This window comes from Lagenorhynchus albirostris, chromosome 2 (genome assembly GCF_949774975.1).
Source record: "Lagenorhynchus albirostris chromosome 2, mLagAlb1.1, whole genome shotgun sequence".
In the NCBI taxonomy this organism is placed as follows: domain Eukaryota; kingdom Metazoa; phylum Chordata; class Mammalia; order Artiodactyla; family Delphinidae; genus Lagenorhynchus; species Lagenorhynchus albirostris.
The window spans coordinates 2,291,482-2,315,197 of record NC_083096.1 but is presented as its reverse complement, the minus strand read 5'-3'; the positions used below and the strand labels follow the sequence as shown (position 1 = coordinate 2,315,197).

General features: G+C 49.9%; 1 protein-coding gene across 2 annotated transcripts in view; it reads left to right on the top strand.

Annotated features, from left to right (window-relative positions):
* The first annotated feature begins 11,042 nt into the window (after positions 1-11,042).
* The window catches only part of NR5A2 (nuclear receptor subfamily 5 group A member 2), a 117,589-nt gene continuing 104,915 nt past the window's right edge, over positions 11,043-23,716 (top strand). The window contains exons 1-4 of one of the 2 annotated variants that reach the window (XM_060126777.1): positions 11,043-11,187; positions 15,243-15,361; positions 16,880-17,021; positions 19,512-20,158. In XM_060126777.1, the coding sequence (XP_059982760.1) occupies positions 11,106-11,187; positions 15,243-15,361; positions 16,880-17,021; positions 19,512-20,158 (990 nt within the window). In that variant the 5' untranslated portion in view covers positions 11,043-11,105. Of the gene's footprint in view, positions 11,188-14,125; positions 14,257-15,242; positions 15,362-16,879; positions 17,022-19,511; positions 20,159-23,716 lie in introns of those variants that run through there. The other variant, XM_060126786.1, reaches the window with a different exon arrangement.

The following is a 23,716-nucleotide window of genomic DNA, read 5'->3' as shown; positions in this document are numbered from 1 at the left end:
GTACAGAGTCCAGGGAAATACTTGCTTGTAACTTTCTGGATTCTTGGATTTTTTTTGTTTTTTGCTTTTTCTTAACTTTCACTAAGGGTTACTGTAGTCTGATGTGTCCTCCCCAAGGCTACAAAATTTGACAAGCTGCACTTTTTCTTATGCTCAATGATTTCTGCTTTAAGCCAAAGGACTGCCTATAATTTCATTAACAATGTCTTCTAATTCGGATACTGGGGATTTACAAGAATCTCTAAAGCACGGACTTACACCTATTGGTAAGTAGGAGTTGCTCTTTTTATCATCTATTTATTATCCTGCTACTACACTAATACATGTAATTTACTCTCATTGATGGATTTACTATTATAAGTCACTGCTTTTCCAATTGTGTTTATTAAAAGCACATAAGTCCACATATATATCACACATATATCTTTCTTGAAGTTCAAAAAAGGCAAACGAATACTTCAAGTATTCATCATATCCTCTGTTTTTGCACGTCATCCTATTAGCCTAAAACGGCCAGAAAACAAAATGTACAATATCTCACCTTCATCCCTAATATTTTCTGATAATTTTAAATGAGAAATAATAAACTAAGATTTGAACACCTTGAAACAAGTTAGCCATATGGAGTCACCATTGATCAAACTTCAACAAGTGCTTTCGCGTGTCTGTGGAGTTTCAAGCCACATCACAGTATGTCTCATTCATTGCAGATATCATGGAAAACTTTTGTTTTTCGAGCCAAAAACAAAAACAAACAAAAAAATACCGTCATTAGTTAAGGATTAGAAGTTAAGGGTGAGTGTTTTGCAAAATAATGAGCATGTCTTCTTTTCATAAACAGAATAAGTAAACAAAGTTTATTTTCATTTTTAAAAAATAATGGCGAGTCACAAACGTTAACGTTACAGCAAGAATACCTTTAATTAATCCTGAAAGTAAAGGACTAAAGGGAAGTAATTCCCAGGGGTCTGTAATTATTAGTCTGTTGGATATCTTGCCCTTCTTCCTTCCCACTAGTTTTTGAAGGACCTAAGCCCTTTCTTGTAGCCCTTTCTTAGACTTTCGAACCGGAATTTCCCTGTAATTCGCAGAGGCCTGTCATCGGCGCCGAGTTCCAGCGCCGCTGGAACAAGAAGGAAAATCAAGGCTTCGGCTTTTCCTCTCTCTCCCTTGATAACCAGCTGACTCCACCGAACGCAGTGATTGCTTTTTTTATGGGCCAACTACACCCTAAAGTATATCAGTTGAGGAAATGGTTACCAAAAAAAAAATGTTCTGTACTTACGAAAAAGAAAACACCGGGAAGGCAGGCAGAGTGCAACAGAGAAGCAATTGCTCTGTTGATAAAAAGAAAATACGGGCACAGAAGGAGCTGGAAGAGAACACAGAGCGATTTCAAATCTTTGCCCGGGGCGCAGCCGCCTGGGCGCATGGGCGAAGGGTCCCTACAGGCAGCGGCCGCGCTGGGCCACCGCGCTGCTGGCGTCGGCGGCGCGCGGCGAGGGCGCGCTCGGGCCGGGGATGCGCGGGCGCGCGGGGAGAGGCGCGCTCGGGCCGGGGAGGCGGGGGCGCGCGGCGAGGGCGCGCTCGGAGACTCACCCGCCGCGGATGCGAATTCAGGGCGAGGGCATTCCCGAGACCACACACGACGACCCCCACGGCGCGGCGCAGACCCGGGGTGAAGGAATGCGGGGGAGATGGTGGAGAAGCCACTTTCGCGTTGCCTCGGCTACCGCGGAAGAAGCGCATTTTTCAGCCGACGCGCCGGGTCCGTCCCGGGCGTGAAGCTGGACCACCTTTAAGTTTGGGGTCCGCCGGGTCCGGAGCGCCGGCAGCCGGCTGGGCGTCCGTCTAGCCCCGGAGGGATCGCTAGAGGCTGAGCCTCAAGAAGGCCCCGAAGGAGAAGCCCAGGGCCTCCGCGAGCCCGCCCCCGACACCCGAAACCTGTGCGGGCACTTCCGGGCGCCAGATCCTAGGGTGACAAAATAACAGTGAATTTTCCGGTTAAAAAACCCCTCTTTCCGGATCTCATTCGCAGCCACCGCCCCCTCCCGGCCCAGGCACACTCTCTCCCCCGTCCCCGGCTATTGCAGCCCCACGGTTGGTTGTGAGGTGTCCCTATTTTGAACATCTTGGTTACCCGGAGGCGGCTGCTGGCATTGAGGGTCCGTCTGTTCCACAGCGTAGCCTCCCGGGGGTGCTGGGGGCCATTCCCGGGGTTCTTGGCTAGACCGTCACCCGGAGGGACAGTGGAGCCATCAGGTCCTCCAGTGGGTCCCTGAAAGCCGGTTGCCTCTTGGATGGGGGTCTGACCGCCCCGGGCAGGCCCAGTGAGGAGAACCCACGGGTGCAGCTCAGAGGGTCTGAGGTCCCGGTGGCTTTGATGGCAAGTTGCACGTTGGGATGGAGTGGGGAGAGGTTCCCAAAACTAAGCCCAGTGTACGTACAGCTCAGTCAGGGTTTGAATTCTACATCAGCTCACTTGTGTTTTTCTGGGAAATGTGCCTCTGTTTATCTAAAAAGCTGTCTCTATGGGTCCTAGAGACATGGCATGACATTTTTCTTCTTTGCACACCAGTGGTTCCACGAAAATTGCATATAGACGTCCGTGCTCATATAGAAAAGTGAAAATAAGATGCCATTGTTCCTTCTGCCTACCTGCAAGATAATCTGTGCGGTGTAAGAGCAGGAGACTTGGGTTACAACCAGATCGTTCCCCTAAAGTTAACTAGCTCTGGGATGCTGTCCAGATTCTCGGTTTCTGACTTAGGCTTTTTTCTTTCTCACAAATGGGGTGATTTTACTGAATGATACGCAGTACTACTTTGAGAGACACAATAAAGTACCTGTCTATGTCAGCAAAAGAGCCAAACCTGTGTGGTAGGAAACATGTCATGTCACGAGTATTTATTGACCCTCTTGCAATGTGCTCAACGTTATGTTTGATTTGTATTAAATGTATGTCATTCTTCGAATTAAGTGCATTTTTGAAGAATATTATACAGTCCATATAATGTTGCATCCTGACCACAGGAGGTTCTGTCTGTGTGGTTAGGGGTACGTAATACACAGTGCAAATGCTGTCTTGAGACTGTGATGTACACGTTGCTATCTGGTCCCCTTAGCACTCTTGGAGTCTCATTTGATTCCAGTGATAACCTCCAGGAAGCTCTGTGCCCTTAAGATCTCTGGAAGTCAACGTCACACAGTGGAAAGTGAGAAAGCCTGTTACGTCACCATAACCTCTAGCCAGCTTTATTTGCAGTGCTGTTTAGAACACCAGTTACCCAAGCCCACGGTCTGATTCTTGCTGCTGGGCTTATGCACCCAGTTCCCTCCAGGAAGCTGAGCCTCGGAGCCTTGTCTCCTTCCGGGGTCCTGCCTACTTCCGAAACAATGCATCTCAGATTCTCTTTGCTGGCCTGGATCCTCAATTGTGATGGGACTTAAAGAATTTCTTTAATGCCTCTTTTAATAAACCAAGAGAGGTGTATGGATGAAGCCAGAACAGAGGCTTGGGAATGCTTTTTTTCTTTACTTGACCCCTCCACGCAGACACAATGTCTAGGGTTATCTTGGATTCAGCCTTGAACTTGAGCTGAGCTAGAGAGGGAGGGGCTCTGGGACAGTCTCCCGCCAGTTTTCCAACCTCCCCAAACACCTCCAGGGATGCCTTATGCAGGGCAAGAGTCAGATGTCTTACTCCCCAAGTCCAGAACCTACCTCAGGATAAAGCTACTTATTTGAGGGTATGTCTTCACTCTTCACCCTGCTGGAACAACTTCTCTGAGAAACTCACTCGGCTTCAAGGAACTTCAGGAGTTTGGGGGGCCATTGTGTCTGGGAAGGGCCTGGGGAAGAGCTGAAATGTGACCGGTGTATGAGAGATTGAGCCTGGGGAAACATGTGCACTGAAATTGACCAGACGGATCAATAAAGGCTGCCTGTGTGTTTTTGTGTGACTGACAAGTAAGAAAAGATACATTTTACTTTTAAACCTCAAATAAGCTGAATGTCTGCGGGTAATGTGACTGAGTCCTGAGGACTGTGCCAAACACTGCAAGATGGTGGCGTTGGCAAGAACCTCCCACTGGAAGGATCCATTTTTAATGGTCCTTAGAATGGCAAGCGATTCCCTTCCTAGTTGTTTTCCTTACAGAGGATGGTTTGGGGGAAATTAGGGAGAAAGAGAAAAAGATAAAAGAACTGATATGAATAACAGTGCGGTGGGCTGCTCTTCTGACACGATCACACGATCACGATAAAGTTTATTTTGTTTAAAAAAAGTTTTCTTTGTTAGCCTTACTTTACTGATGAAGAAAAAAATGGACTCGGAAAGGTCAAGTGATTTACCCAAGGTCACTCAGTTTGTCAGAGAGTGGGGCTGTAAATGGAAATCATGGATGTGACTCTGAAATCCATGCTTTTTCCTCAAGGTAGTATCTTTTTGCTCTTGTTGATATAAAGCAATTATGATTACAAACAATGTTTGTCTACTCAGACTTTCTTCCGAAAGGCATTTTGGACTTAAGTAAGACATTTGTCAAATGCTCTTTATCTCCCTCTTCAATCCGCAGTGGAAACCCCGAAGAATTTGGAAGGGTGGGCTGGGGCGTGGCGTATGGGTGGGGTGGAACTATCTGGAGCCCTGAGAGCTGAGCAGAGATGGGGGGCGGGGGGGTGGGGGCAGGGAGGCACTTCTGGTCTCTGACTCTGGAATTTCCTGAAAGGATCTCTGGAGTTTGACGTTGAGCTTGCAGTTCTGTGGCTTCTGGTAGCAACTCGCGAGGCTCCTGAGTGGATGAAAAGGAAATTGAGAGGAAATTCACAGCATCCACTTGTTATAGAGTCAGTGATAGGAGGACGGCAGGGAAATCACCCCAAATGAGTGAGTTTAGAGAGGACTTTTTACTCCTAAGAAACGAGCAAAGGTCTCCTGGGGGGAGGGCATAGGGAAAGAGATAGTTTAAGCACCTCCTCCCCCGCCCTTTTTAAGCACTTTTGACAAAGCCGGGTGTGTCTCCCGCAGGGAGATGCTGGTCCCACGCCCGGCGCTAACGTTTTCCACAGTTAATGCTGCTGAGCCTTGGCTCTGGACGTCCGTAGCCTCAGGGCCCCAAAGCTCCGCCGCATCCAGCGGTGTCTATAGGATTGGAAAGAAAACTGCTCGGAACCCGCCACCAGGTCCCCGAAGCGAGGCCCCACAGTGTCCAGACGAGAAACCCTGGGGGAAAGCGAAAGAATTCTGCCCCAAGGCTCGGCGCACGCTGGCCACCATCTCTTAACCACGAAAGTTGTCTGCAAGTCGGAAAAGGAGCCGACACCCTCCGAAAAGCGCGATCCGCGGCATCTCGGGGCCCCTAACACTCTCCCTACGCCCGCGCGGCAAGTCCCAGGGGGACGAGACCACCCCGAGTGCCGCCTTTCCAAACCCACTCTTTCTCTATTGTCCAAGAGGGACCTGAATTGCTCGACGGCCGCAGTTCTGGCGGGTCCGGCACTCTTGGATCTTAAGAACCAGAACACCCTGCGCGGGGGCTTCCCTAAGGCCGGAGGCTCCCGATGTCCAACCCCGCGCGGCCACAGCCGGGGCCCCATTCGGAAGCTAAGCGGCACGTCGTTCTTTCCCTCATGAACCTTCCAGTCTGGCCAGATTCAATGGGATGTCAGCCTAGCATCACCTAGTGCTCAGATCTGAGTTCCCGGTCCAGGTTGAGGCGCGGGAGGGACCATGGGGGTGGAGTCGCCGTGTGAGCGTTCAGCAGGTTTCACCCAGCGCTTGGGGGCCTGCAGGCGCCAGCGTCGTCCTCGAGAACGTCACTCAGTGTTCTGGTTTGTCCCGAGAATGGACAGGGATGGTTCCGAGAGTGGACTCGCCAGTGTTGAGCTGGAGCTGACTCACATCTCCATTTCAATTACAGAGAGGAAGAGCTAGATTAGATTGGACCACCTACCCAAGGTTATTTCCCAGCCGGCTCCTTTCTCCAGACCGGATCTCCCCATTCACCTCGAAGGGCACCACCTCGACCAAGGTGGGACGCGCCTAGACCCCTGGGCAGGGGCAACCCGCCCCAAAGAAAATGAAGTCTAAAAACTTCTACAGGGAAGCCTTATTACCGAGAGCTGTAGATTCCCATAATACAGGCCAAAGTCTCCAAAAACCTCACCTGTCCTTCAGGGAAAGGATGCGAGTTTGTTTGGAGAGGGTGGAGGAGTCTTGATTACCCAGATAAATGCGGCACCTTGCGTTTTCCTCGCTGGTAAAGAGGGGGCCCTGATATACTAAGATACTCCCATAGTGACTGTGAGTCAGTCGCCATTGGCTGGCCACCCCCTACCAGGCAGTCTTTCTAGGGGTAGAAGGTCTAGCTAGACTGGCCGCAGTTTTTCCTCCTGGACTACAGGCTGTTTACTCAGGCAGCAGAAAGGGATTTTTTTTTTTTAACATGACAAGACTTATCACCTATTCCAGTTTATTCTCTGAAAGCTTCGGCCAATTCGATGCTCTTGGTTAATTTATATGTCTGCACTAAAATTTAACCTCTCTTTAAAAAAATAAAAAAGTGCTTCGAACGCGGGGGTGGAGCGCCTAGAAGCGGGGGGGTGGGTAGCCCAGCACCACCCCCCTTCCCGGCTCCAGCTCAGCAGCGGAACTCTGGAGTTCTAGCTGAACTTAATTTTCAGAGGAAAGCAAAAGTGGCTTCTGATGGGCTTTTCGAGTGGGAGGGGCGGAGAACTTAGGCAGAACCCGAGCTTCAGTAGACTGATAAACTTGTTTCTCTTTCCCCTCGGGCTATCCCGGCCTGGTTGTGGAGACTTTCGGAGGGGAAAAGAAAAAAAAAATCTAGGTTTCTTCTGCGGCTAAAGAGTAGGCACGTGCTACGAGAAAAGTATTCTGGTTTCTCGAAAGCACCAAAAAGTAGGAATGGAGGAGGTGTTAGACATTGTTTCCAAGGATGTAGATTTGCAAGTTTCGTGCGGGGTTGGGCGGGTCGTGCTGGGTCGTGGCAGGCTTCTCCCACCCAGGCGGGCGGGAGACGTAGGTCTTCCACGCTGTTCTTCCGGGGACACGTGTCTGCCGAGCCCAGGAAACTTGAACCAGTCCTGAAAATCATGACCTCTTACGCCTTTGCAGACTGCACGCGGGAAGCGCGCGGGGCCGCCCGACACTTCTCAGGTCAGGTCAGGGGCAGGCTGTGCCCGACGCGCGCTCGGGAACGCGGCGCGGAGCCACGGGAAGGCGGCGGCGGGAGAGCAAGGCAGTCGCATCCTCGCGGGCGGGGAGCGCGATACCCCCCTCCGCTCCTGCCCGCGGGTGGACGGGGCGCACGGCCCCGTGGCGCTGAGTCTGGATAAAATATGCCGGGACTGCGCTTCTCGGGCTCATCAAGGCTGCGGGAGCCTCCCCGAGGCATCATCCTTTGTAATTGCAACCGTCAATCAACGCTCGAAGACACAGTCAGAACCGGGAAGGACGAGCCTGGAGACCAGCCCTGTAGGAAAGGAGGTGGAGGCGCGGGGGAAGCGGGGGGAAAGGGGAGCGAAGTTTGCCAGGAGTTGGCAGGGGAGCGGGGGAACGAGTTCAGAACGCGCGGGGCGGCTAAAGCCGGAGCGGTCTCGCCCGGCCTCGCGTCCCCACCGGTTGGTTAAATGCCCCGCAGCCGGGGTGGATTCCTAAGTGCGCTCCCACTAAGAGGCAGTCGGTGAGACTTCCTCGGAGGAGGGTGGGAGGCGTTGGCCCGCCTGCCGGGGCTTTATCATTCCAAGGCAGTGGGTGTATCTCTCCGAGAACGCAGACCACCGCGAGCCGAGACGTTTAGACCACACAGGCCCAGTCCCCCATCCTCATCTCAGGTGCCTCCCCTCCTGGCGTCCGCTTCGCCCTCCCGCCTCGCGCGGAGGCCTCTGCCACCTGGAACCATCCCCAGGTAACCGAGCCGGCACCGCGGTCGGGCTCGGGCACCTCCTCCCCCAGCGCTCCTTACGCCAGGGTGCTCTGGGAGAAGCCCAGGCCCATCCCAGGTCACGGGGCAAACGGGTCTTGGGCTCCAGTGGGGACCCCCAGCCCAGCGGAATTGAAGGGGCAAAGGACCAGAGTAAGTGCTAGGGGGGAGGATGGGGGAAGGGTGCACTTGGAGGGCGGGAAGGAGCGCGAGGTCGGAAGCCCCCCCTGCCCCCCTTGCCTCTGCGTCTGCTCCCCTAAACCCCAAGCAGAGCGCCCGGGGTAAAGGTGACTGTACTCTTGGGTCTCTCCCGCGGGAGATTTCCCGCCCTGTCCACCGAAGACGGGGTTTCGACGTCTCCCGAGGGGACCTGGAAAGGTCTGGGGCCCTCGGGAGCGCCTCCGTTTCTGGAGCTGGAGGCCCGGAGCACTGGGGCCTCGGGGTTCCTTTGGTTCTCAGAAAGGGAAGTTTTCTCTCGGCTTGAGACCTCCTGCGCTTTCGGTGCCCGTTGGGCTCGCAGCTGACTAAGCAGAGCCGTCAGCCTGGACTAGAGCTTCAACTGTGGATTCTCTTAAAACCTTGACCCCAGCCCCTATTCTCCCGCCATCGCCGCGCGCTTTTGTGAGGAGACAAATGGATACCAGCTGGCCCTTTGTCACCGTCACTCCAGGTCTCTGGGGGTGCGATGGGAGGGCAGGCTGGCCTAGACGGAAGAGGTGTCAGGTGTGGCCTAAACAGGCCGCTTCTGGGGCTGAGGCTGGGCCCTGAACACGATCACAAAGTTTGCCTCCAGCCAGGTCAGGCTCAGCCCCAAGTCCCCGGCAAAGATTCAGGCCACACTGCAAGTCCCTGGTGCTGTCAGACCCTCTGTCTACTTCTTTCAGCTCTCCTAACCTCGTCCTCCCGTCCCAGCAACCAGAGGGCCTTCCCTCCCACAGAGCTCCAGCCTGGTGTTGGGAAGGCGTTGCAAAAGTACCCCCATACGCTGTTTGGCTGTTGTGGGATGAGGGTGCTCTTAAATTAAGGCTTTGTAATAAACTGATGCTCGAAGTTCACCTGCATCTATAAGGAAAGTGCAGCGAGCACTGATTTGAGCCCTGAGACTTTATCCCCTTTCTGAATTTAATTCACAGTGATACTTCAAATAACTATAGGAAATCCTGCAAATGGACGGACTGTCACCAAAATCTGAGCATCTTAAGGGTCACTAGTTTTGGCAACTTCAGCCCGCTCCCCTCTACAAACTAATGGGCAGCCCTCCCACCAAGTTTAAACATTTTCATGAAACCTGCAGATGCTACTAAAACTGAGATTTAAATAACTTAAATTCTGCATACTGCATGTTAAACAGCAAAAATGACAAATCAGTTCCGAGAGGCAACAGTATCTGAATCGCCAGGCGCGGGAAGGCGATGAACGACCCATTTCATATAAAAGTGTAGATTATGCGTGGCAGTGACTGGAGTATTTTTCAAGTCATCAAATACTGGACTGGCCAGTTTGACTGTGTGATCTCTATACCATTCAAGTAGAATAAATTCAGAGCCTTTGAGATTCAAATTCACCCCCTTGTGGATGGACTCTGATCTTTACCCGGTCTCACAGCAGACACTGAATATGAGGCATTTCACATGCAGTCAGGAGGCTGGGAAAAAAAAATGTTTTCATCTTGTTGGGATGAGATCTGAAAACTTTGAAGATGGGGCTGGGCGGGTGGAGGAATAGCTTGCCTAACAGATGGTTCTTTAAAACTTTATTTAAAGTGCGGGGCCTCTGGGATGTGGATCGTCCCACCCAAGAGGCAGCAAAATGAAAAAGAAAGCCCAGGCTGCGCTTTGCATTCTATATGGAAACCCAGTTCACCAAAATTTAGGAAGTCTGCCGCCAAGATAATCTTGGGCTCGAGGAGGCGGGGTGGTGTTTATAAGCGAGAGGAGGAACTGGGGAAGAATGGGGAAACGGGGATAGCCGTTCAGATTCCCGGCGACACGGCTGCCCCCTCGGTGGGCAGGTGAACCGTGACGCTCCGCCACTCCCGGGGACCCGCGGACTGAGTGCCGAGGGGAACGAGGCCGGGAGACCCTCGAGAGCAGGCCAGCTCTTCTTTTCATTTCTGGGTTGTTTAAATGTGTTTAACTCCTCCTGCAGCCCCTCACCCGGCGCACACGGGGGGCGCCCCCTCACCCCCAACTCCCACTCGCGTCCCTCTGGCTTCCCCTCTGCGCGCGGACATCTCCGCCCGAGCTTCTCCTTGGCCGCCGCGCTCAGACAGAGGTCGCCTCTCACCCGCTGTTAAGACCCGCCGCGTGCGCATCCCCCGCCCCGGGCCTGGGTGGGGTAGGAGGGGGCGAGGCGGGGTGAAGAGGTTGGGGCAGGCGAGGGGACTGGAGCCTGCGCCTCGTCCTCATTGGCTGGCGCCTGGTGTCCGACCCGAGTCCGGAGCCCGCGTCCCCATTCACTGTCATCACCCCTCATCCCCTCTTGCCCCTACCCAGCCCTACTCGCCTCCCTTCTCCTCTTCCTCCACTTGTCCTTCCCAGCCTCGCCTCCCCGGGCTGGAGAGGAGTAGACGAAGCGACAGAGGGAGGCTGGAACTTCCTAACTCCAAGCCTGACAGCGAGCGGGAGGGAAGCAGAGACGGGGAAGGGGCGGAGAGGAGAGGAAAGGCGAGGAGGGAGAGGAGAGTGAGGCCAGAGAAAGCGCGCGCGAGAGACCCTGCGGATCCGGAGCGCTGGGCAGCGGAGGGCGGGGTGCGGTTGCCAGAGCCGAGCCGTCCGGGAGCAGCGGCACCGCCGCGGCGGCAGCAGGTCGGCCGCCGCCTCCGCTGCGCGCCCGGAGCTCGGCCGTACGCGCGTTCGCGCCCCGGGCAGCTGCGCCCTTGCCGAGCCGGACCGGGGCGCCCGGACGCGGTCTAAGCCTGCAGCCCGCTGCCTCCTCCTCGCGGTTCCGGGGCGGCTCGGGAGCCGCGAGCCTGGACGGGGCTCGGGGGTCCTGACGGCAGCCCCGGAAGCGGCGGAGGCGCGCTCCTGACGGCGGGCGAGGAAGCAGCCACCCGGTCGCCCCCTCCTTCTTCCCGGTGGAGTTGAAGCTGTGCTGCCGGCGTCCAGGTGCTGGGCTTCCGGACCGGCACGGACCCTCTACCCCGCCCGCGGCCGCCTTGTCATGCTGCCCAAAGTGGAGACGGAAGCTCTGGGACTGGCTCGGTCGCATGGGGAACAGGGGCAGATGCCGGAAAACATGCAAGGTAAGGAGGCGCTCGCGGCGCTTGGCTCCCGCGGCTCCAGCGCCCCGGGCTCGCCCCGCGGGCTGCAGCCGCCTGCCCCGCGCGGGCGCTTGTGTGGCCGCCGAGCGCTGGTCGCCGCGGGGCTGCGGGGCTGCGGGGCTGCGCGCGGGCGTCGGGCCCCTTCCCCAGGGGCAGGCATAAAAGTTTATGGCTCTTGAACAATGCGGGGCGGGGATTTTCCAAGCAATGCCTAATTGGCCACTTCTAATTAAGAAAAGAGAGGCTTCGAGCTCTGGCTACAAGAGCGGGTCAGCTTCAGGCCAAAGATCTTATTATTCTAAAGATCATTCTAAGGAACGGAATGTCTCGCGGGAAACCCGAGCAGGTTCCCAGTCGTTGGAATCGGCGGGAACTTGAACCAGTGCTCTTCAGCGGTGGAAGAACACTGCCTGGGAAAGTCAACTGCAGGGAGAGATGGAGCCTCGGGGAGAGCGGGCTTAGCGGTGTTAGGACGCACGGGCGCCCCACAGCCCAGGCGCACCCAGGGAGCCGGCTCGTATTTGAACAACTTCATAAAACTGCAGGCAGAACTGGAGAGAACCAGTTATTCCCAGCCCGTCCTCTGGTCGGGCGCTGCGGAGTGAGTGTTGGGCGGGGGCGGCGGTTTAGCCTCAAGCTCTTCTGTCTGAGACCTGGGAAACTGGAAGTCCTTTTTCGTTTCCCAGCTTTTGATTGCTAATAACAACAGCAAAAAAAAAAAAAAAAAAAAAAGCAAATCCCGTAGGCTGTATTTTCGCCGCATTCCAAAATAAGCGACTCTAGATCTGGCCGTATTGAGCCCTTCAGAAGTTTATCGCAGTTGCTCGGGGCCGGGGAGGGAACAATGCTAGGAAAAGTCACCGGTGCCCTTCCATCCTAGCCCCTGCCAGCGCGCAGGATGTGCGGGCCGGCGGGCCTGTGATCCCGGAACGCTTCCTGCCATCCCCTTGAACGAACTTGAAAGGGCCGGGGAGGCGTTGAGAGCAGAGTTCAGGGCTGGTGCACGCGGCTGTGCGGGAGAGGCGGCGCTGGGCCCGGGGCCTGAGGTCGCCCCGCTGCTTTGAGAAGACGGGGCGGCGGGAAGGCGTGCGTCCTGCTGGTGGGGTCGGATACCAGTCGCGGATCCTGGGGTCTCGCTCAGCCTCCAGGGAGGGCCGTGGACGTCCCCTGGGCCCAAGGCCCTAGAGTCCAACTTGTAGGTTGGCTGCCGAGGGGACCCGGTTGGCCCAAAGAGGCTTTCCCTCTGGCACCTGGGATTCCGCGAAGGGGGGTCGGGGGAAGCGGCGCCGGGGAGCTGCCTCCGAGACCCTCCGCCGCCAGCTGCCGCGAAGGACTATCCTTTGGGCGTCCTTGGGGCCGGCGAGATTTTTGGGTCAAGGGGAAGTTTCTGCTTCTCCTTACCGCGCGCGTTTCTGGGTGACTCGGGAAAAGCCGCGGAGGGAGAAGCTGGAACAGGAAGCCGGGGAGGCAAGAATCAGGGTTTGGGGGCAGGTGGGACGGAGATGCCATTGCAATATTTTCTTTGTAGAATTCGAGAGGGGCGTTCTCGACCCGACCTACTGCCCCAGAGCAGAAAGCTGGCTTTCCCTGGTGCCTAGGGCTCCTGGAAGCCTCCGGCCGCTGGCTCAGCCCCGGGGTCGAAAGCGGGTGGGCAGCGGCCGGGCGAGGCTTCCTCCATCCAGGCCACGCGGCCTGCCGCCGGAGGGGAGACCCGGCGGACAGGCACCCCAGGACCGGGCTCGCTTTGGTCTCGGCCGGGGACGCACCGCCGTCCGACCCGCGGGGCGGGGGACCGGGGGGCAGAAAGAGGACCCGCTACCGGGTCCCGGGACAGTTCGGGGAACTTGTCCGCGTGCTTCTGAGGCCTTCGCTGTCCAAGGCCCCACCGCTCCCTCTACTTTCTCAAGACCGGGACTTATTTGCTCGGATGCACTCCGTGCTCCAAACGCTATCTTGGGTTAACAGCACCTGGGCGCCTCTGAAAGGTGCCCCGGTCTCGCACCGCACCGTCGGTCTCCCCACACGGCCTCTGCCTTTGAATTTTCCAAGAGGGTCCCACCCCCAGCCCCGGTCTTTTGGGTGTCGGATCCCCGAGGCGTGCACCGGGTCCCCTGGAAACGGTTGCCTCTCCGAGCCTCTCAGAGGCGAAGTTAAAGTTTACTTTGTTGGGGAAAGGGGGAGGGAGAAGAGAACACACTTGGTAAAGCACACCTTTTTCCGTCCCTAAAACGTGCCTCAAGACAATAGTCACGAGCTTTAGGAGGGATGGGGCTATTAACAAACTTCTGGAACTCTCAGCCTCGGCCAAACCCCCAGGTTCCCCAAACGCGAGCGCGGCCCGCTCAGGGCACCGCCGGGAGGACTGCGCTCTGCTTCTCTTTATTTCTGTTTCTCGGAGCCCACACGTCTGCCTCGGCTGGAACATCTCTTCCCGGCACAGCCCCCCCGCCCCCACCCGCCCCAACTCTGGCTAACTCACCTAGGTTTATGCCCCAGCCCAGGGCTCTGAGTCCCTGGGAGAGAGCCGGCCCCACTCTGCCGGTCGCGGCTCAGCCGAGAAGCGCTGCAAGGACCCTCACCCCGACGGCCCTTTCCGGAGGCCCCTAGGATCCGTAAAGAAAATAGAACTTTATTTTAAAGAGAAAAAAAAAATCAGTAATCATTGGCAAGGAGGCCACTATGGTGATAGAGCGGCCGAGTACTTTGGGGGTGGGCTGGGGGCTATTTCTCCCTTTCCTATTTGGTAAACAAATCAGAGGAAGCTTCTGCCCGGCCCTCGGTTCCCCATCCACCCCCTCCCGCCCCGCCCCGCCCCCTGCAAATGCCACTGATTAACTTAAAACAAACTTGACTGGGGCGTTTGTGCGCCTGTGTGTAGCCGAAAGTTGAGCAAGGGGCGAGAGGCGAATGCGCCCGGGGTTTCACCGGAGGTGCCGGGAGGCTGCGGGCGGCGGCCGGGCTGCGCGGACCTGCCCTCGCCATCCGTCCCCTGCGGCGCGCGCTGCGAGGCTCGATCGGCGAGGACCGAGTCTCCGGGAGGGACCGGATCAGGTATTATCTGGGGTCTCCTGGCCACTGCCTCCGCTATGCGGTTTATCCATCTTGGAGCTGTGAAGACGCCTTCGCGGTGCTGCGTCGGAAGGAAGGCCGGTTACCCGATCCCTGCACGGAGCCGCTCAGAGCCGCGGCCTGATTTCTGTTTAACAGGGCGAACTCGAGGTGTTTATATTTTGCGGTGATGATCGGAAACATGTGAAGTTCATTAAATGACTTCAGTACTTTGCGACGAAACCAAACCCTCGTGTGTATCTTTTCCCTTCCTTCTTTTTCTTCTTCTTTCTTTTTTTTTTTTTTTTTTGGTCCAGGCGTCCTGCCTTTTGCCTTTTTATTTTTACAGGAGATTTTTGAAAAGTGTGGAGGGGAAAGCCCTATCACTACGTAACTGAATGTTTGGATTAATCTAACAGATCTGAACGCTGGGAGCAGCAGGCTGTGGTTAAAATGGGGCTGCTGAGAAGGTTTCTGGGGCATCCGTTCCCCCGCCAAGTGTTTGCATATTGGTGTTGCTTTCCCTAAACACCCTTGTAGTTCGGTGGACTTTAAGCAAACTCATTCCAGTGGGAGGATAATGCCGTGTGCTCCTTTCTCTCCCTTAGGCAAAGGTGACATTTTGGAACTTAACCTCAAGGAGGTTTAAAAGAAATTCGAAGTTGTTACTTTATGCAATTCGTGTTTCTATTCTGATCTGTTGCTTTGCAGAGTTAGGGGGACTCGTGTTCAACAGTGGTCAGCTTAAGAATTTTTAACGCAAGATATTAGAATTATTTTTAAATTAAAATAATGCAAAGCGCGTGCCAAAAGATGTTTTACTTCCACTGTATGAAAATAGCTCTCTGCAGTACATCTGGGTAAAACATTTTTATTTTCTATTTTACCTGGTGATGTTTGCCCACCAGTCACCAAAATGGTTTTTATTGCAGGATTAAAACCTACCTAGTAAATTAATTGGATGTGTGCATGCATTTCTCTTGTTTCAGTGTCTCAGTTTAAAATGGTGAATTACTCCTATGATGAAGATCTTGAGGAACTCTGTCCCGTTTGTGGAGATAAAGTGTCTGGGTACCATTATGGGCTCCTCACCTGTGAAAGCTGCAAGGTTTGCCTTCTACGTTGCTATCTGAGAAATATAATGCTCAAACCCAAAATAAACCATTGGATTACTTCTTAAAGCTAAATATAGGCTGTCTTTTTTGGACCCAATTAAAAATGAGAGAGGGAATGAGTGAGTCTTAGTGAGATGATTCTTAGCAATATGTGTCCAATTTAATTCAAAAGGCAAAGAGATTTATGCTGTTTAGAAAACTTTGCCAGTCTCATGGCTTTAAAATAGTTTATGGTAGGAAGGTGATAGAGCTGTAGAAAGACTTCTATTTCTAACGGTCCAAAGTATTGATTTTGCTTGACTTATATATATTTAAAGCATCGTTGTTCTTGAGAGCGAACATGACAAAGTATTTCCCCAATACATTTTAACTTCAGAGTGTTCTGTGCTACACATCCAAACATTTTTTACCCACAGACATAGAAAAGTCTAAATTCCCAACTGCATGATTTCATCCTGATTTATTCCAAAAATAACCTTTAAGATTTTTTTTGAAATCTATATCATAAAGAATTAGAAACCAGATCTTAAGTTTACAATAAGAGTAGATTTCATAAATATATGACCTATTTAAATGCAAGAAATTTTAATATGTAAGATGTACTGTATTACTACTAACAATGTCAACTGTACGTTAAGGATTTATCTCAGACCTTTTTTATATATTCCCAGTAAATTTGATACCCCCTATTTTTCAACATTTTTAAAAGTAGAAAATTCAGTACAATTACTTAAACCACTGCCAAGAAAATCCCTTCTTTCCTTATAACAAAGTAAGATGGTTTCACTTTGTGGCTAGTAGGACAAACAGAATATACCATCCAAGCTGTTATTATGTTACAAAGCTACAGATTTTATTTTTGATTAATTCTTGTGGGTGAAATATAAGGAAGGCATACACTCTGCTAAAATTCAGCTCTCTGATATATATGCTTTTTTCCCTCATGAGTTTCACCTTTTTCTTTACACAGTTCCCCAACTTGAATGTATTCCCATGGAATTGTGAACATTTTCCCATTTTATTCTCTAAATCCTTTTGCTTTTAACTATCTAGTGCTGACATTTGTAAAAAATCTGAGGTGTTTTGCTATTCCATTTTTCCATTGCTATTATACAGTAGTTTGCCACTGAAATTGTATCAGGCTACTTAAAAACAATGCCGCTCTCTCCATAAGTGCCTTATCTGGAATATGAGGGTTAATAGGAAAACAGATTTTCTTCGAAAAATTACTGGTTAATATGTATGTATTTTTCCCTGAATGTTGAGATAAGATGGTACGTAGCTAAAGGTCCCCAAGATTTGATGCAATTCTTGAAATACAACTTGGATGCCAGGAAAGTCTCTACCATAGCCTGGTTTGGGAGGGTTGATCTTGTTAAAATGTAAAACAAACCACAGAACCACATAAGGGCTCAAACGGTGCAATGAAAAGATTTACTGGTGATTTCCTTAAAATGAAACAATGGAAGAGACGGGTGTTAGCTTGATAATATATCTATTTTCTCTTATAGGGCTTTTTTAAGCGAACAGTCCAAAATAATAAAAGGTACACGTGTATAGAAAACCAGAACTGCCAGATTGACAAGACACAGAGAAAGCGCTGTCCTTACTGTCGATTTCAAAAATGTCTAAGTGTTGGAATGAAGCTAGAAGGTAAGTTTTTTCTAAAGACCACTGCCTGTTAAAACTCTCCAAGGACATAGGATTTAAAACAACATTGTACTTATAACATGGTAACAGTATTTTCCTAGTCTTTTAACACTATTGACAATAAGATCTTTTGATGTTTTGTCAGCAGAATGGTCTGAGTCTCATTTAAATGCTGGTGAAATTTACTAGGAAAAAAATTCCAATACCAGAGTGTCGCCTTCTCACCTCTTTTCTTAGTTTGAGGAGCAGATGCATTTCATAGGTTAGATGAAAGGTCAGGTCAGATGAAAGCAAGACTAACATGATTCAGCTGAGAACAGGTAAAAATAATTTGCCAAAATATTTTTTAAAATCCTTTAAGTTTTCAAATCAGGATGCCCCAGTAAAAAAGTTTGATTTTAATCTTTTTAAATAGGTACGCTTGTCATAATTGTTACTATTAGTTTCATGATTCTTGAACAAGAGTTAAAGCCTTTAATTATAAAAAGATTTTCTCATGTAGAGTATCATTTTTGATTGTGTGGGAAAGCACGTTTCTTTCTTTTTTTTAAGATGATGACTGAGTCTGCAAAGTAAAAAAAATTTTTTTGAGAAGCAGGAAACATGAAAAATAATGAACCGTTACATCGGTAGCATTGGTTTGACGAAAACAAGAGAATGGTTCCTCAAAAGCCACGTTAAACTTTATGTTGAAAAAGTAGAACCTGCACTTACGAGGTACAGGTTGGCAGGAAGTAATGTTTAATATATGACTTCTGTAAATAATTTGTAGTGCATGAACTATTACGGTGTGTTGCTGTTTTGCAGCCTCTGACCTACTGGCTTCCCAGAGATTAAATATATTGTAAATAAAGTAATAAGAAGCGATAAAGATCCCTGAGGTGTGCCAAATACAGGAGTGCATTTTATTTGATCAATGAGGCACAGACTAGCCGTGTTTGGGGCTTTTCTGTTGTGTAGCACTCAGACTTGATGGCAATACTCAAAAATTTTCAGATAAGTCTGCTGAATTGCTGATAGCAATAGAAGTAGCCACTTGGGTTATCAGGGGGACTGTTAAGTCAGTGTTGCTTTTAAGAGGAGGCTGAGAAAAAGAAGTAACTGATTCTTGTTAATTTCTTCATTACCAAGCCCTGTATTATTTTCCAAACAGCAAAACAATGTGGTAGATGCTTACTATAGTATGAGACTCAGAAGATAAAATGTTAAACATTAAATGTTGTGATTGCATATGGTGTCATTTGATTGCTTTTTTTTAACAAAGGGAAAAGGTTACATTTCTTTACCTTAAAAAGTGTGTTTTCTTAACAGTAAGTCACTTGCAACGCATGCTCATGCTTTGTTCACAGTGATATGAAACAATTAAACATTCAATAAATTATCATCGGGTTGAAAAACTCTTTATTATCTTGTGCAGTGTTCTGGATACCTAGCATTCACAATAAATTTTTAATGCTACACTAATCCTAAGATAAAAAGCTCAAAAACTTAACCTCCAGCAATTTCAACATGTCACAAGCTGTCAGAGGTTGCTGGGTCCTATCTAATTGCCACTGGCCACCATGAGCTAGGAGAGTCCCGGTAAGTAAATTACTAGACGTGGCCCCAGACGCCACATAGCATCGTGACGGTGGACCGTTTTGACAGCTTCTGAAATGAACTTGCTTTAATTATGTCCAATTCTGCTTAAATGGAAAACAATAACCGGTGGCTACCTAATGTGTGCCCGTCAAGTCCAGGTGAGGATGCTTTTCCAAGAAGAGCATGTACCTAACACTTTTGCAGCAAATTAACCAAAAGACTTTGAGAGAGGAAGATGTTCTAAGGAAAAGTAGTCACAATTTAATCCAGAAGTGGCTCCTTTGATTTTTTTTTTTTTCCCTTTTAGCAGTTTGGGTTTCCATAAAGAGAATCACAGCGTCACTGGCATGATAGGACCTGAGCCTCTTCTTTAGCAACATGAAGCATCTCCTGTGTGTAGCAAAAATTAGGAAATCTCTGCAGTCACCAAAGGGTTAATATGTCCCTACATATCTGAATTTTTTTTTTTTTTTTTTTTTTTTGCGGTACGCGGGCCTCTCACTGTTGTGGCCTCTCCCGTTGCAGAGCACGGGCTCCGGATGCGCAGGCTCAGCGGCCATGGCTCACGGGCCCAGCCGCTCCGCGGCATGTGAGATCTTCCCGGACCGGGGCATGAACACGTGTCCCCTGCATCGGCAGCCGGATTCTCAACCACTGCGCCACCGGGGAAGCCCCCCGAAATATTTTTTTGATGACAAACACACTTGGAGGAAAGAATTCATAAATAAATAAATAAAGAGGACATGGCTTTTTTTTGGAATCTTGGTGGGCTATTGTAGTGAAAACAACCACACACAGACCACTTCCGGTCCATTTTCAGCCTTTCTAACTATCTGGAGATCTGGAGAATGCTAATAATTTACATCTTATTTTTACCCTTACTTTCTTTTATTTCTTCCCCCACCCCAACAGCGGTAAGGGCGGACCGAATGCGTGGAGGGAGGAATAAGTTTGGGCCCATGTACAAGAGGGACAGGGCCCTGAAGCAGCAGAAAAAAGCCCTCATCCGAGCCAATGGACTTAAGCTAGAAGCCATGTCTCAGGTGATCCAAGCCATGCCCTCCGAGCTGAGCATCTCCTCTGCAATTCAGAACATCCATTCTGTCTCCAAAGGCCTACCTCTGAACCATGCTGCCTTGCCTCCTACAGACTACGACCGCAGTCCCTTTGTAACGTCCCCCATCAGCATGACGATGCCACCTCCCGGCAGCCTGCAAGGGTACCAGCCCTACAGCCACTTTCCCAGCAGGGCCATCAAGTCTGAGTACCCAGACCCCTACACCAGCTCCCCGGAGTCCATCATGGGCTACTCCTACATGGACAGTTACCAGACCAGCTCCCCCGCCAGCATGCCCCACTTGATCCTGGAACTGCTGAAGTGTGAGCCCGATGAGCCCCAGGTCCAGGCCAAGATCATGGCCTATTTGCAGCAGGAGCAGGCGAACCGCAGCAAACACGAGAGGCTGAGTACGTTCGGGCTCATGTGCAAGATGGCAGATCAGACCCTCTTCTCCATCGTGGAGTGGGCCCGGAGTAGCATCTTCTTCCGGGAGCTCAAGGTACGTGCCAGGCCGCGGAGCTTAGAGCGCCCCTTCTGGGAGACCCGGCTCTGTCCCTGCTTCATAGGGTCTTGGTGCGGAAAACACGTTCTCCTTACTTTTCTTCTTTGTAAGATGATGTTTTCGACCTTGACTTCAGAAGTATTTGCAACTTAACTTTACGGGGCTTTTCTTCTCTGTAGCTCTTCATCTGGGGGCATGGCATTTCATGTCAAATAGGGGAAAGTTGGTTGGTTTGTTTTTTCTGAGGAGGAGAATGTCTCTACTTACTCCCTTTAACCTCAGATGGTTTATGGCTAAAGAACTGAAGCCAGTGTGAAACAGAACCTAGTAAACTTTTAAAAGATGACCAAGTAAAGAGCTCTGTTATAATGATGCCAAGTTAGAAGGAAACAAGGCCAACATTTAGTTGTGTTTAGACGCTAAAGAATGCAAGTGGTACCACTGGTTAGTAGTTAGCAAGTAGGTATTTACTACCTGTTTACCTTGACATTAGGTTGGTAGAGCCTTTGTTTTCGGAGCAGATTCCAATAGGATGTTTACTGCTGTCGGCTGGGGAAAGGGCCCATGGCAAGTGCTAGCCTGCCTGGCTGGGCCTTGCTACTCATAATCAATGTCTGTCGTTGATTTTAATGGATTGGTACATTGTAAACACAGCCCTTGTTTGTCTAAGGATCTCTGTTTAACTACATAATTATTTTATTTCCTGAAACTGAAGACCGAATTAATATGGGAAAGTTATAGGGAAGTTTGGGATCTGAGAGTAGCTACCAAACTGTATTTGGTGGTCAGTGATTTCGTTCTCTGCGTTGAAAACAAAACTGAATCCTGGGTTTGATTTCTAGTCTGTCTGTCACAAAATCAATTTCTTCCTCTTCCTGTGGCTGCTTCAGACACCTAGGACTTTGGGAGGAGATTTAAAAATCTCTGAGAGAAGGACAGTACAAAGCAGACTTTTAATTTAAAGGTTTCTGTTTAAAGTTGTGTGCGCGCGGATGGGCTGGGGAATGTGGAAGCCACGTGCAAACGGAAAACGGCGCTTTCCGTGGCCGTCTTCACCTGGCACTGTGATCTGCAACAAAAAATTTAATCTGAGTGGATCCGAGTAAGTTACTAGGCTACCCCCAGCCTGCTGTTAGGATGCTGACCGGTCCAGCCCTACCCTCTAGGCCTCTATGCTGCGCGTACAGACAGCTAATGGTGGGGATCACTCGGGGCGGGGGGGGGGCAAGCCGAATGCACTGTTAGCTGTCAGGCCAAACCCTCTTGAGTGTGGAACCACCCTGGGATAGTCAGGGCGTTGTTTATCATTAAAAACCAAACCAAACCAAAGCTTCCTGGTGCTCTTAGGTTCACGACTTTGTCCCTTAAGAGAACAGGTAAGAAATTGGAAAATGAAAATGAAAATGATAATTTTACATACAGCCGAAATGTTAGGAAATGTGCAAGCGAGGAAAGCACAGCCTTCCAGGTCAGAGGAAACCAGTTTGCGTTCGATCTTTGCTACTTAGTAACTGTCTTTGTGGGCAGGTCCTCAATCTCTGAGCCTTAGTTTTCTTGTAGGTAAAGTTGTAGGTGTGGTGTTTGGGGGGTGATGGAGGGTATGATGGGAATAGCAATACGTGTATTGAGGTTTTTAGAGTAATAAATGAGACTATATGGGCAAAGCCTCTAGTCCTGGGAACCCAGCCTATATTATATACTCAATAAATCGGTGCTATTTTAAAATTGCTCTTATTGTTTTATGACAAGTGTGTGGAGGTATTACTCTTATATTCAGGAAAAAAACATGCACTTGTACTCTGATTAGTTTGACATTGGAAAACAATATTACCACATGTGTGGCAGAAAGTAAAATTGTATAATAGTCATTAACTGCTACCAGTTGAGGACCTCAAATTTGTCGGGCGGTTAGTTGGTGTGAGATGGATGTAAAGGGGAATAAGACAAAATATTTGCTCTCAGATTTTATGATAAAAGACAATTTCATAAATATCTATTCAAAAAAAAGACTGTGGAAGTTTGTTTCACAAAAGCGTGGGGAAAGAAATCATGTGTATTAATTACATGTGAAAAAAGAAAGGAAGGTTATCAAGTGAATATAGAGCCCCCCAGGTAGGACTTTAAGAGTGCTAGGAAAAAACTCTCTCCAAATTTCTCTTTTCTTTTCCCTGCAATTAAATTGTATGAGATTCCTTTCTAGGGCATGAGAGTTCATATTTGGCTAAAATGTAAACACTTTTGAGAACGGGACATATTAAAGCACTATCAGTCATTTATACTGTTGTTTAAGGCATTTATCAGTCTTTCATGAGAATATGCTTTAAAGAGGGAACAGGTATAAACCCTGCGGGTGACACCTGTAAGGGGTGGGAGGTGCTCCCAGGAGAAAAAGACAAACTGGACCCACTTCACCATTTGCCTTGGGCTTACACTGATTCTGTTTAAGTATTTTCCAGAGAAAGAGAAGTAGAATTTCAGAATAACTTAGGGGTCATTTAAATATGGAGCTGTGAGGTGACCATTTGCTTCAGAAGAATTCCTTTTCCTTTGTTTATAAATTTACTTTGTGGAAACCAGACCAAGGCATTTGAAGCCAGCATGGAGACGTGTGTTGCCGTGTATTTCTCCAGGGCAGAGGGTTTCAAACTTCTGAACTAAGACCTGCAGTAAGAAATATATTCTACCCTTAAACCTGGTATACCAAACATATCACACACACACACACACACACACACACACACACAAAACGCACACACGCGTACAACTGAGCCAGAGTTCCACTAGGCAGTACATGATTTTGTCCATGACATGCACTCTGATATTTTCTGTTCTGTTCTGCTTTAGTCTAATTTATTTCATGCTTTTAAAAAATTTCTGGTCATGACCCACTAAATTGGTTTCACGACCCACTAATGAGGCATGACCAGCAGTCCAAGAAACGCTGCTCCTGGAAAGGTGTCATGGACCTTCTGCTGGGCGTTGTCTACCTGCCACCACTAAGAATGACTCCTGGACAAGACCTCTCCCTCCCGGCCTGGCCTCCAAGACATCCCCGAAACCTGCAGCCCGGTCCCTGCCTACCTTCCTGCAAAACTTGTGATTTTTTTTTTTTTTTAACTTGTGATTTTAAAATATCGTGTGGGAAGATGAATGCTCCCCTTCACACATTTGTCTTTTTCTTGTTAACTTCACTGCAAATTACCCATCAAGCGATACACTTATAGGGCAGATCAGATTGCTTATACCTCTACAACCCCAAGATGAAAAGGCACATATTTGCTCCCGGAGAGTAATAGGATAATAAGGCAATTTTGCAAATGACCCCTTGCACACTCTCCCAGGACAAGTTAGACTCTCTCCGTGCATAAGAAGAGGGAATACAGATTCCATTTGTTTACTATTTAAGGGATCAGAAGGGCCAGAGGAAATTTGGTGGGTTGTTTTGTTTTCTACTTAGTTACAAGGTGCAAAAAGAGATATTCTGGTTCCCTTAGTTACAAGGTGCAAAAAGAGATATTCTGGTTCCCATTCAAAATATTGGAACGGGAAAGAGAA